A 13,015-nucleotide genomic window follows, 5' to 3' on the forward strand; every position below is an offset into this window, starting at 1 on the left:
TTCAACTAGAGGAATCAAAGGCCTCAGAATCTATTTGGCTCAAACAAAACAGAAAATAATTAAATCATCTAGTGTTGGCATGTTACAAGTATGCATCAGTTATAATGATATTTTATCTGATGAAAGCCAGAATATACAACATGTTGGAAAGAAATAAATGGTTTTCATTGGATATTTCAATTTTCCTCACAATTTGGGTTGGGAGTTGGGACAAGCTATTCAGGATTTCAAAAACTGAAATTGAAATGCGGGACCTGACTAATGACTTTTTTTTATTCAGCTACAGTATAGAACCTGGAAAAGAATAAACCTGTATTGATCTAGTGTTTTCAAACACTCAAGAAAGGTGTGTTAAACACCTGCTTGCACCTAAATTTAAACAAAATGTGTTTAAGGAATGGTTTTATGAAACTAATGAAAACGTGATACTTTTATCTTTAAAATAATATTTTACAATATCTTTACCCATGAGTATATGTAACATGTTTAGCTTTACTTTGCCCCGGCCAGGATTCAGCCTAAAAGCTCAGAGCCACATAGTGCCACTCTCTAAGCAGCAGTGAACTCCACTTTACCAGAAGACGTCACCTTTATAATATGTTTACTACAATAAGCCCTGTCACATATGCATTGTAGGCCAGTGGAAGATCATACAAATTCTAAAACCTTACAGACCCAATGACAGGTAAGTCAGAGTACACATTTCAAAAATAGATCTGGTCTATTAGCATATGATTGTAGTAATTAAAAAATAATAATTTATAATTGTTAGGTTACCCTGTTAGTATGTTATCAACAATGGTGGCTTAAAAATGCATATTGATGTCAATCAATATGCAAATATCCAGGTTAAGCACTCTAGTACTTCCAGTCCCATTCATACTTCTGCTATCTCCCATTCACACTGAGCTTCGTCACATTGTGATTTAAAAATTAAGCACTGGTCAAAACCGTAATAATCAAACTGAATACTGTTTGATTATTATAATTGATGATTATAACTATAACTGAAGTTATATGTGAAGAATGCTGAGTGTCAGAAAAAAATTAAACATACAGATTGAAAATGTACTAATTGCATAAGGATGCCACCCCTTATGTCAGTCTTTGTGGAAGCACCATTAGCAGCATTAGTGTAATGAGCCTTTTCTGATAGATAAATCTGTACAAGATTTTCACATGGGGATGATGTAATTTTTTGCCCATTCTTTCTGTCAGAAGTTGAGCAATTTTCTTTGGGAATTGCTGATGGACTGCAATCGTTGAGTTTTGCAATACATTTTCTATTGAATTCAGGTCAAGACTTTGATTGTCAAGGCTACTTAAGGACATCCATCCTCTTTATGATCTTCTTGTCAAATCACTATCAGCTGAGATAAAAATACTGACTCTGTTTAGATTTGTGGCTTATTTAAACAGTTTTTTCTCAAGGATTTGCCTGTATGGACCACCCTATTTCTTCACAATACTCAAAAGCGTCCCAATCCCTGCCAATGAGAAGCATCCCCATAACATGATGCTGCCACCAGCTGCTTGATGGATGGATGGATGGATTTCAGATGGTGTTGACTATTTGATGTGTTGTGTTGGGCTTGCACAACATTCTAAGCTTTAGAACAAAACGTTCAATTTCTGATTCTTTACCACAAATCCTTCTGCCACCTGTATGCAGTATGGCAGTGGTGGAGGGGATTCCCCATCACCTGTAAAGCGCTTTGAGTGGAGTGTCCAGTAAAGCACTATATAAGTGTAAACAATTTAGTATTATCTCAGGGACAGAACGCTATGTGATTAGTGTAAATTCTTAAAGATAAATTCATTGCACTAAAAGTGATAATCAGCAACTTCCTAACACTTTCTGATGTCTTTCATTGATAGTGTCATATCACTATGAAAACTGTAACTTAATATTAGATTATCTAACTGAAGAACTTACAGGACCATGCATTAACAGGGACATTATGTTAAATCACTCTGACTACACATAGAGAACTTTGCACTAATTTTGTCACCTTTCAAACTAAGGTTTTAAGAGCACATTAATATAGGGTTGCTGTAGCAAGACAGTTACTATCTGCATCATTTAGCTTTATCAGTTTGGAGCAGACTGTGTACATTCAAACAATGTACTATTTGAAAACATCTTAATTGCAAATTCAGGTGGCAAGATAATACAGAAAATTTGTAACTGGGTAAATATTTTGCATATAATGTGTAAAAGTGAGAACAGCACGTACCCCTTTCACATAAAGGATTGTGGGTGTCTTTCAAGAACTGGGTAACCCGTCTAATGTTCTCATGTAAAAGAAAACCCTGGAACATTCAATACTAACACTTTAGTTATTTATAGATAGGCTACCCAAGAAATGCATGACTATATGCCTCAGATTTGATCGACAACGCTAACCAAATGAAAATAATTCTTAATGCATGACCTGCAAAACTTCCAAGCATACAGTGATGCACAAATCAATAGTTTTTATTAGTACAAGAATAAGTTGGCTTGCCATGACAACACACGACATCATCAATCAATTATGTTCTCTAAGCATTATATTTAATTTGTAAAATGGCCTCTTGTTGGAATTAAAGAAGCCTGAGTAACTGAGTTTTAGAAAGTAATAACTGAACATAAAGGAGAATGCTGGAACCTATCCAGAGCATTACTTTTCAAAATCACACAAATAGTATTTCAATTACTCCTGTATTTTACTTTGGCTGCAATGCACTTCCACAAATTCAAGTGCTCTGTAGAAGTATGAGGTAGTCCATCATGCAATTAGTTTTTATATGGTAATGCAGATTCAAGTCAAGGTCTAAACTGCTAAAGTATTGGGTGAATGTCTATAGAGTCAGATTCCTGACAAAAAGCCATGTAAATACTGAGGATGAGTTTTTTGAGGATGGAAACTGAATTAGAACTTCAATCTTTTCTCATACAATAAAATCAAACTATCAGTTGAAGTCATAACTTAAAGGAAGCAAGAAAGAAACAATACTCTGGAACAGTACTGCTGGCAGGTTTCATAATGGCTCATCAGGCACTGAAGTGTATGTCTTATGCCTTAATTATTGGGTAATGTGAAACAAAGGTGAAAACTCAACATTTTTAGTTTCTTAGTGACAAGACTAGTATTTTATTACAAATTTATGGAGACAGAGTATTATCAGCATCTTCTAGAAATTTCTTGTTTTTTTCCCCACAAATTGTCATAAATGCATCGGATTGTCATTTAATGCCTGTAGTGGTTTGCTTATTTAGTCAACACACCTGCCTCCATAATGTTGATTTTATTGCACTAATAACAGTGTTTTGGACTTTTTATGCATAGTGCTTTAAAATGTATTTTTTTCTTTGTGTAAATTACTACTTTTATACATTTAATAAAACATATTTACAAAACATAGATATCAATATTATGTAAATATCTTCTTGTGTTTGTAACTGTGTTGACATCTAGTGGTGGTTTTGGAAGTTGCCAGTGATCTGAACCCCAGATATAAAGACATTTCCTGATCAAGGCAAAAAAGCAAGGATACATGAAACATTACAGTAATATTTTTTTTTTTACTTTCCCAGGTGGCATTTCCTTTTTGTTTGAAATCTCAAAATTTTCACATGGGAAGGTGGCAAAGAATTTTCCGTCAAGGTTCTTAGTCTTGGTGGCAGCTTGACAAATGATTAAATGAATAGCACTGTCCTTTATGTTTCCATTATACTTCCATCATTCCACAGTTGCTAAAGTTTATGAATGAACTACCTGTCACTGTAGTATAACAGATTAATTGTACACATGAGAAAAGATAGACACCATTGGGTGCTGCTCAGGATGACCCGGTTACAGTGAATTATCCAAGAAACTCCACCTGGTTTAGCTGCACACTTTATTGCTGAGCAGATACCATTTAGCAAGGCCGTTTCCAGCATTTATTGGGATACTTTTGTGACAAACATGAGATATATTTTGATGTCCTAGAAACAACATTTCTGAAAATTCAGGGACATGAGTTATGGCACCTAAAACCTGTACTTCACATGCTGTTTGCATGGAGTTCGTTAGTTGTCCCTGTGCTTGCACGGATTTCATCTGGGTTCTGTGGTTTCCTCCACAGATATACTGGTAGGTTAACGGCTTCTGGGAAAACTGTCCCTTTGTATGTTTGTGACTGTGTGTGCCCTGGGATAGACTCACATCTCACACATGGTGTATCCTACTATGCACCCATTGCTTTGCTGGGGGGGGGGGGGGTACTGACTATCAAGACTCTGCATTGGATTAAATTATTAAAAAATGGATAGATGGATAATAAACTCAATTAAGCAAAGAAGGTTATAAGAATTAAGGGCCAAAAGCTATACTTACTCAGCTGGTACTTTCTTGTTTATGTTCATACATTAGTAATGGAGTATTGAATAAATGCTCATTATGTTATTAAATATTGGAAAAAATTATGGAAACAGTGAAGAAAGTGGCACATAAGTGCTGCATACAAGCCCCTTAAGAGGGGTCATGTGACTTGTACTGCTGACAATAAAATTGGTTTACGAAGAAAACCAAAAGTGATGGAAAGTCCAAGAGCAGATTCTATACATGGTATGTAGTCCCGTCTTGCAAACGACTTTGCTGCATAAACAATTGTCAACATTTCTTTGAGAACATCAGGAAACCTTTTAGTGCATTGAATTTAAAGGCTGAGCAGATGAAAACTTTACTGAGAAGAAGCAACAAAACTTTGCCAACAGAATAAATAAATACACTGTGATGATCAAACATGGAATAATGTAGTCGTTTGTCAATAATGAAAAGTTGTGTGTCTGAAGCTATACTGCTGGACAGCAAAATATTAAATGTTCAACATCTAGAGTAAAGCACAAGTGTATATTGGGCTGCATTCTCAGCAAAGTATGTGTGTAGCTGCATAAACAGAAGATACCCTGGCTTCCCTACCTAACCTTTTTTGCTTAGTAGGAATTTATATTTACAACATGTACAGTAAACAGCCCCCAAAACACAAATTAATCTAGGAACACAAAGGATCTAATGGAGTACTCACAAAGTGGCCTACACAGTCTCGATATAAACACCATCAAGGCAACATGAAACTGCATGCTGAAACAGTTAAACAGCAATGAAACATCTTGGATGAATTGCAGAAGGTGTTACAAGGTATTTGGCAAGACATTCCAGAGCTCCCCATAGTTAAACTGTACGGGGGCATGAAAATCTCAAGTTCTATATAATGCAAAAGACTCACATTCTAAATAGTAACGTTCTTAACAATGTATTATTTTGTCTTTGTTTATTTTCTGCAATATTGCATTGTTCTTATGTTTGTGCATATTTACTTAATATGCACCCACTTTGTTTTTCAATTCCATGTACCATATAAAAGTAAAATAGGCTATTGCTATGTTTAAGATAATCTTAGCAATAATAGTGAACTACTGTATACAAACATCAGCCACAGTCCTACTGCAGTAAACTGTCTCTTCAATTTAGGGAACAGAAAATAAAAGTCCAATGTCTCATGCTTTCTACAATATAAAAACTTCAATACAGGGTTTTGTAACTGGTACTAGAATATCACTAGGCGTTTCAAATGAGTTCTCTGTTATTAATGGAACATGTTATAAAACCAATAACATGAAATATTCGTTTTGTTTTTACTTTAGGCTTCAACATGCATGTAAAAAGTTTGTCCAAAAATACATTACCAATTCCAGAACATACATAAATACATTTTCCAGGTATTCATACATAGCGAAAATAAAGTTCTGTCTTGCCCACGTAAGCAGCACTTATCAACTATTTGGCCACAAGATGGCAAACTTGGCAATGCAAGCTTACCTCTGAGCATTAAAAAAGGCAATTATTTGAACAGATACATACTTTTAACTATTGAGTTTACAAAAATATAATTTTTCTTACATATACAAAGACATTAAAAGCATGCTTTATGTATAGATATTTGTAAATTACTTTTAAGAATTAGGCTGCAGCATTACCACCGTGCATCTGATCCTTTCATATCTTAGAAGCTAAACAAACCTGGGCCAAGTTAGTACTGAAATGGGATATTTTGAAGGAAATACTCTTTGGATAAGGATTTCAAAATCAGTGCTCCAGTACGGTGACTTGGGACCGAAGGGTAAACTTAACTGTGGGTTTCTACAATCTGGGCTTCCTAAAATCCCTCCTTAATTCAATTGGTGGGGAAATTTCTCACATCTGTGTGTGATCTGTTGAGCTGATGGTGAGTAATGGCTGCCACATATTACCCAGTGCTACACTTTATGGAAAGTTCATAAAGTGCATGCACTTCAGTGTGTAAAGTCCTCCTATGGACACCTTCCAATGTGTAAATTGCTTTGGGATAAAAAAAAGGAAAGCAAGAAATAATGATGAAAGGATTAAAAACTAATGTAAAAACTGATAAAGTACTGCACAGTAACATTCTTCTTCTAGAAAGAGGAGAACATAAAAAATAATCTGTTTTAATGTCTTTTAAAATGCAGTTGACTATAATGTAAGCAAAGACTGCTGAACAGAAAGGAACAAATTAAAACAATGTAGAAAATGTTCTAAAAAGAAGTCGCTGACCACCTAATCTCCATAATCTTCTTGTTCACAGCTCCCTGGACCGCCCTCAGCATTCATCCACACCAGACACTTTCCCCTGCAACAGAACTCACTGCATCACCTGTAAATATATATCCAATACCACGCACATGCAAGGCCCCTCTGGACAATTCTGGATCACTCAGATATTTTGTACCTCCAGCAACCTTATTTACTGCATCTCTTGCAGAAAATGCCCAGCTATCTACATTGGTGAAACAGGAAGGAGACTGTGAGACCATTTCAGAGACCTGGTTAGGGCTGTGAGGATCAAAGATCTCTCCAAGTGCATAGTTTCCCATTTCACCTCTAACAGCCACAGTCATACTGATCTCTCTGTCTGTGTTCTCAAAGATCACGTTTTGGTACTTCTATTACAGAAAGACATGCGAAACCAACATTATCCTGAAACTATGATCGCACCTTCCCCCTTCTCTCAATGACAGACTCATTCCTTCTGATCCTCTCTATTCATTTGCAGGTTTTGACTTCACACTTCTCTTCACCTCTCTCAACTTCACACCATCTGAGTGTCCACTTTGCTTTGCCCCCTCTCCACTAGCAGCTATTGTTCTCCTGTGCTTTATCAGTTGCTGATTTTCCTCTCTCTCACACACCTGACGAAGACTCCACAGCTGAAACGTTGCGTTTATTATCAACTCAGATCACTACTTTAAATCTTTGCACTAGATAAAAAACTAGAAAAAACAGCACATGTTCAATGCGTGTTAATGTACCATTAACAATGTCAATGGTAAACAACCCTTAATATTACAACAAACGTACCCCGTGGATTTGTAAAGGAGTATTTGATGATAATTTTCTCTGATTCTCCATAAAAGTATATGGATACTCTTAGAAATTAGAATTGCCTCAGCAAGAGAATTCTATGGAATAACCAACTCAGCTTGCGGTCTTTGTGGGCCCTAATGTATACAGTATACAGTATACAGTATACTGTATGTGTACATCCCCCTGTGGCATGGATTAAACAGTTGGAGGAATATGAGCAAAAACCTTCATTACTATGTCTATGATCTATGTGGGTCCTAATGCCCCCAGTATAGTGTTTGGGAAACTATACAATAGAAAGGTGCCATCCTTCGGAATGAGATGTAAAAGCGAAGTCCTGACTCTGTTGTCATTAAAAATCCCAGAGTGTTTCTCCAAAAAGTAGGCATGTTATGTTGCCCCGCCATCCTGGTCAAATTTCCCATTGGTCTTTACCAATCAAGGCCTCATAATAATCCCCATCTATGAACTGGCTACATTACTCTGTTCTCCTCTCCACTGATAGCTGGTCTGTGGTGAGTGTACTGGTGCACTATGGCTACAATCACATCATGCACATTGGTGGTGGAGTGTCCAGAAAAGCGCTACAGTATGAAAGCCTAAGGAATTATTATTTATATCAACAAGTCAACTGTGCTAACTTTAACCAAGCCCTGTATTTGAAGCTCATGTTCTTAATGTTGTGAAGGTGTTTTGTTTCAGCATGCTTTTGTCTTTTCCAGACTTGAGTATTCTAATGCAATGCCTGCTGGTGTTTTAACATACAGTATGCGCTTATTAAGTTGCAACATGTTCAGAACCCAGCTGCACATATCTTAACTATAACTAAAATACAAGAGCATACAGTACACCTCCTGTTTTAATTTTAACCTAATTACACTATTTCCTTGTAGATTGAAGAAAAAAAAATCAAAATACTGTTACAAGAGTTTTTCTCCTGACTACATCAGTGAACTGCTGACATCCCTTATAATCACACATTGTTTGCTATCTTTGGATCCTGGTCTTTTTTTCAGTTCCCAAAGCCAGGCTTTAACCTTTTTCTTGTTCCAAGGTTACAGAATGATTTCCCAGCCTTCACTAGAACTTCTCAGTCAGAATGTCCTAATCATGTCTTAGAACTCTTATTGATACTTTAGCTTTATATTTACTTTCCCGTTTATGACCCCCTAATAATCCCCATCTACTGTATGAACCAGCTTCATCACCTTGCTCTTCTCTTAACTGATAGCTGCTCTGTAGTGAGTGTGTGCTCCTTAGAATGATGTATTTTACCAGCATTATCACATCATCACATCACTTCCAATAACCACTTATGCTATTCATAGCAGCCGAGAGCCTCTCTTGGGAAGCACTGGGCACAGGGCAGGACACACTCTAGACAAGACACCACTGCGCACTCACGGAGACAAACACGAACATGGAGGTAAAACTCCTGATTTGGTCAATTCAAGTTTAATGCAATGCAAACATGATGTTAATGTTTTGTATATACTGAAAAAAACACAAGATATATATAGTTGTCTTATTACCATACTTTAGCCTATATGGTTATAGAGAAAGTTGAAGTATGCAGATATTTAACCTGAGCTCTGCCAGTGCAAAATGATTTGTAGTTACAAGGTTCTAGGTGTTTGTATAAATAAAGATATATTCCCTCGAGTAAGTCATTAGAAAAAATACTACTGTACACATACATGCAAATACTGGTTGAGGGAACCTGTTTGTTTATAGTTCTTGGAACACCCAGTTTTTTTGTAAACTATTTGTAAATGAAAAAAATCTTGAGTCATCCTGAAAGAAGCTTTTAAATTATTGTATTTCCAGATTTGCAGGTCTCCATTTGCACTTTAGGCTATATGCTAACTTTGTAATGGTTTCTTACTAAAATGCATACAGTTAAAAAAAACCTGCTTTTCATCTATTATACCAATGTAATGAATAAAGAAATATTTATTGTTTTAAAAAAATACAAACCTGCTTTTCATCTATTATGCCAATGTAATGAATAAAGAATTATCTATTGTTTATGTATGTACTTTTTTAATAATGTACTCTATTTGGGTTTCTTTGGCAGACCACTATTGATTACAAATGGACACCAACACTGAGGATAACTGAGTATTACGGGGACTAGCTTCAACCTTTACAGAATTTAATATTACCACAGCACTAAATATGGATTTTTTTTCCATTCCAACAGCCAAAAACTTCTAAAAATCTATAAGAAGCACTATACTGGAATATTTTTGTTTTGTTGTTACTCTGCTACTTACTCTGTTGAAAAAGCAGTAAGAAAAATATTTTCTGAAGCAGACTTATTACAGACTTTTTAAACAAAATTTCCTGAATTCAAAACAAAAACTGTTCTTAACATTAAATTAAATCACTTCAATCAATCCCACAGCTGCTGTATCTTTTGATGTTGATGAGTGGGCAGATTACACAATCATGTTACAGATGCTTTACCATAATAAATACTATAATAAAGCCTGACTTTATTCAAAACACAATTAACTCCTTGTGCAGCCATTAGGCTATTCCTCCGTTTCCACAAAGTCTGTAAAATATTATTACGTCATGGGGATACAAGTGGCTAGGAAACAGCAGACTGAAAAGTCTTGGTAACCTAAAACTCAGTTTGACTGAAAACAAAAGCAGGAAACCTAATTAAAAAAAAAGTAGAGCATGGTTTATCTCAGCATACAACACGACCTATTATAAAAAGAAGATTAGGCGCTTTTTCATTTCCCTTTTTGTGTCTATTCTTCCTCATTTTTCTGCATCGTTTAATGTTACAACATGTAAATAAGTAATGGAAATAAAAGGCTTTACATATCATTTAATTTGTAGAACAGAATGCTCAGACTTGCAGTAATTAAATCAAGGGACCATACTTCTCTATCAAAAGCTTATAAGCCTAAGTCTTCAAAGACTAATGTGTAAACTTTGCATTTTTTTATGGCAAGCCTGTTTTTGCACTATTTTGCATACTTTTCTCAACAACATTCACAATGGGCAGATTATCATCACACCAATTTCAATAACCGCTTATCCTATTGAGGGTCACGAACAGTACACTCTGGACAGGACACCAGTTCACTGCAGGACAAACACAAATACACACTCAAACCAGGGCCAATTTTACACAGGCCAAATAACCTACAAGCTAGTCTTTAGGTGTTGTAAGGATACTGGAGGACCTGGAGAAAGCCCTGCCAAACATGGGGAGAACATGCAAAATCCACTTATATAGCACCCCAGGAATTGAACCCAAGGCCCTAGTGCAACAATGCTATCCACTGTGCTGCCCCAGGCAGATTATCTCATGTACAAATCCCAACAACTCTTTCTTATGAGCTGGACAGTCAGCTGAAGAAATTACCCTTTACTTTCTAGTACAGAGCTTACATTACAAACTGTGTCTGTTTATTCTTTAAATAATTCACTTAAACATTTTTTTAATTATAGCATATCATGAGGCAGCATGGTGGCATAGCAGTTTTAACTCCTGCCTTGGGTCTTTGGCTTTAAATCACCTGGAGCATTGTCTACATAGCATATTCTCCCTCATGGGGTTTTCACTGGCTGCTTCAATTTCTTCTCACAAGCTGTCTAGGTTAATCGGCATCTCTAAACTGTCTAAACTGCATTTAGAACTAGAAGTTCAAATTTTTACTTTCTTATTCTCAAGCCATTCCACATTCCATTGTCCTGCTGAAAGATGTGCTTTTGTGCCAGTTCGAGGTCAAAAGCAAGTTTTACTCTAAAGTTTGCCAGTACTTTGCTCTACCTACTGTATGTTTTCATCATTACTCAGAGCCAGCAACGGGTGACTATTGAGTTTTTCTAATTGCACTCAATATCCTTTTTCACATATATTTCTAAAAAAAACTGGATCGAATCTTTAGTTGTAAGATTTATCACACAAAATAAATGTGAATAAAGAAAATATACTGTGAAACTTTTTAAATGCATGCTTTGCCACTAACTGCAGATGTATATTAAATATAATTTTTTCACTGTCACTTTACATTGAAGTTTTTTTCATATTATTTGTATTTATAAAATGGTCCTACGTTTTCAATACTGAAACTCAGTTAATTATTACACATAATATATATACAGTACACAGCACAATTCATATACTTCTGAATAATATTCACAAAAATGTTAGTTCAAGTAGGTAGCTGCATCAGCATGCGTAGGCTGCAAAGGAACAAGTAAAGGTTTATTCCATGCTGAAAAGAGAAGAAAATAACTTTTTGGCAATAGAGTCTTCTTCGGGTATGAATAAAAGTTAGTTAAGTACTGTTAAGTTAATGGTCATATTTTAATGTCCCACCTATAGATAACCACGAATGTGCATTGGCACCTATAAATCTGTTGCCAAATTCAAACAGAAAATCCTCAGGTATAGCAGTAAGCAGAAGTGTTTGTGATATACGATTGCTTACTCCATATAACATCAGGTTAAAACTGCAATTTTAAAAACGCCTAACACCAAATTTGAACCTATTTTTATTGACCTGCAAACCGATTGGATTTTTCAAACTCCCTTTGGTATTAAGATTCTTAATACCAAAAACGTTCTTTTTAAAAATAAAGACAGGTTTATTTAGAGTTGATTATATTAATAGCAGTAACAACTGAAGTGCATGTAACGTAGAACTGGAAGGATGTTATTACTATGCATCATATACGGTGCTTGCAAAACCAAGCCAAGATGCACCCTAAAAGAAAACAGAGTATTTCACACTAAAGGCAACAGCTAAGAATCACTGCACGAAGTCTGTGGACTTTCTAAATCAGCAACAAATACGGTTAACAACGAACCTATACAGTGCTCACCAATTAATTACAAATGTTCGATCTCCTTCAGTGAAGCATTGAAGTGCAGGACGCTTTTATTACAGAACTAAACGGAACGTGGGGCTCAAACTCCCCTTTTCACTTTATTTTACTTTGTGTTATGTTACTACGAACATGTTACACAAAGCGCTTTTTACTCACTTTTGGGCATTCCGTTCTGGGTAATTTTTCAAGCAGTTTTATCATATTTTTTCTTAACTTTTCCTTTGCTCCAAACAGGAACACAAATGTCTCGGAATCGATCAGCTGACACTTAGTGAAGTCATGTGACCCTTTAATATTTTTCACTGTTTCAAACCGCCAGTAGGAAATTCTGTGAGTGTTTTTGGTCTTTTCTAGTGCAGTGTACGTATACGAAGAACACAAATAAATGCTTAATCGGTATTCTTTTCTATATTTCTTTATAAAATGCAGATACTTCGCAAGTCTACTTTATGGCTATAAGTTTGGTTATGGCGGAATTAGCTTTATTTATGCATCATTTACTGTATGTTTATCAGATTAATCGTCGAATGAGAGCCCACTTGAGAGAACTTTGCTCTACGTGAGAAAATATTGCTCTCGGTCTAGTTCACTATACTACATACAATAACATGAAGCTCTGTATAGATTATAGGCATTGAATTAAAATTTGTATACTGTACACTCTTAGGTTAACATTTCTTGTTATGTACTTAACAATGACAGTAGTTCAAAGTATCCACAGATAGCAGGGCGTTTAATATATGTAT

General features: G+C 35.6%; 1 protein-coding gene across 1 annotated transcript in view; it reads right to left on the bottom strand.

Annotated features, from left to right (window-relative positions):
• The window catches only part of commd8 (COMM domain containing 8), a 59,214-nt gene extending 46,669 nt beyond the window's left edge, over positions 1-12,545 (bottom strand). The window contains exon 1 of the mRNA XM_015345168.2: positions 12,426-12,545. Coding sequence (XP_015200654.2) covers positions 12,426-12,470 — 45 coding nt within the window. The 5' untranslated portion in view covers positions 12,471-12,545. The remainder of the gene's footprint in view (positions 1-12,425) is intronic.
• Between the last annotated feature and the right edge of the window lie 470 nt (positions 12,546-13,015).

The sequence above is a fragment of the Lepisosteus oculatus genome, chromosome 1 (assembly GCF_040954835.1).
Source record: "Lepisosteus oculatus isolate fLepOcu1 chromosome 1, fLepOcu1.hap2, whole genome shotgun sequence".
Classification (NCBI taxonomy): domain Eukaryota; kingdom Metazoa; phylum Chordata; class Actinopteri; order Semionotiformes; family Lepisosteidae; genus Lepisosteus; species Lepisosteus oculatus.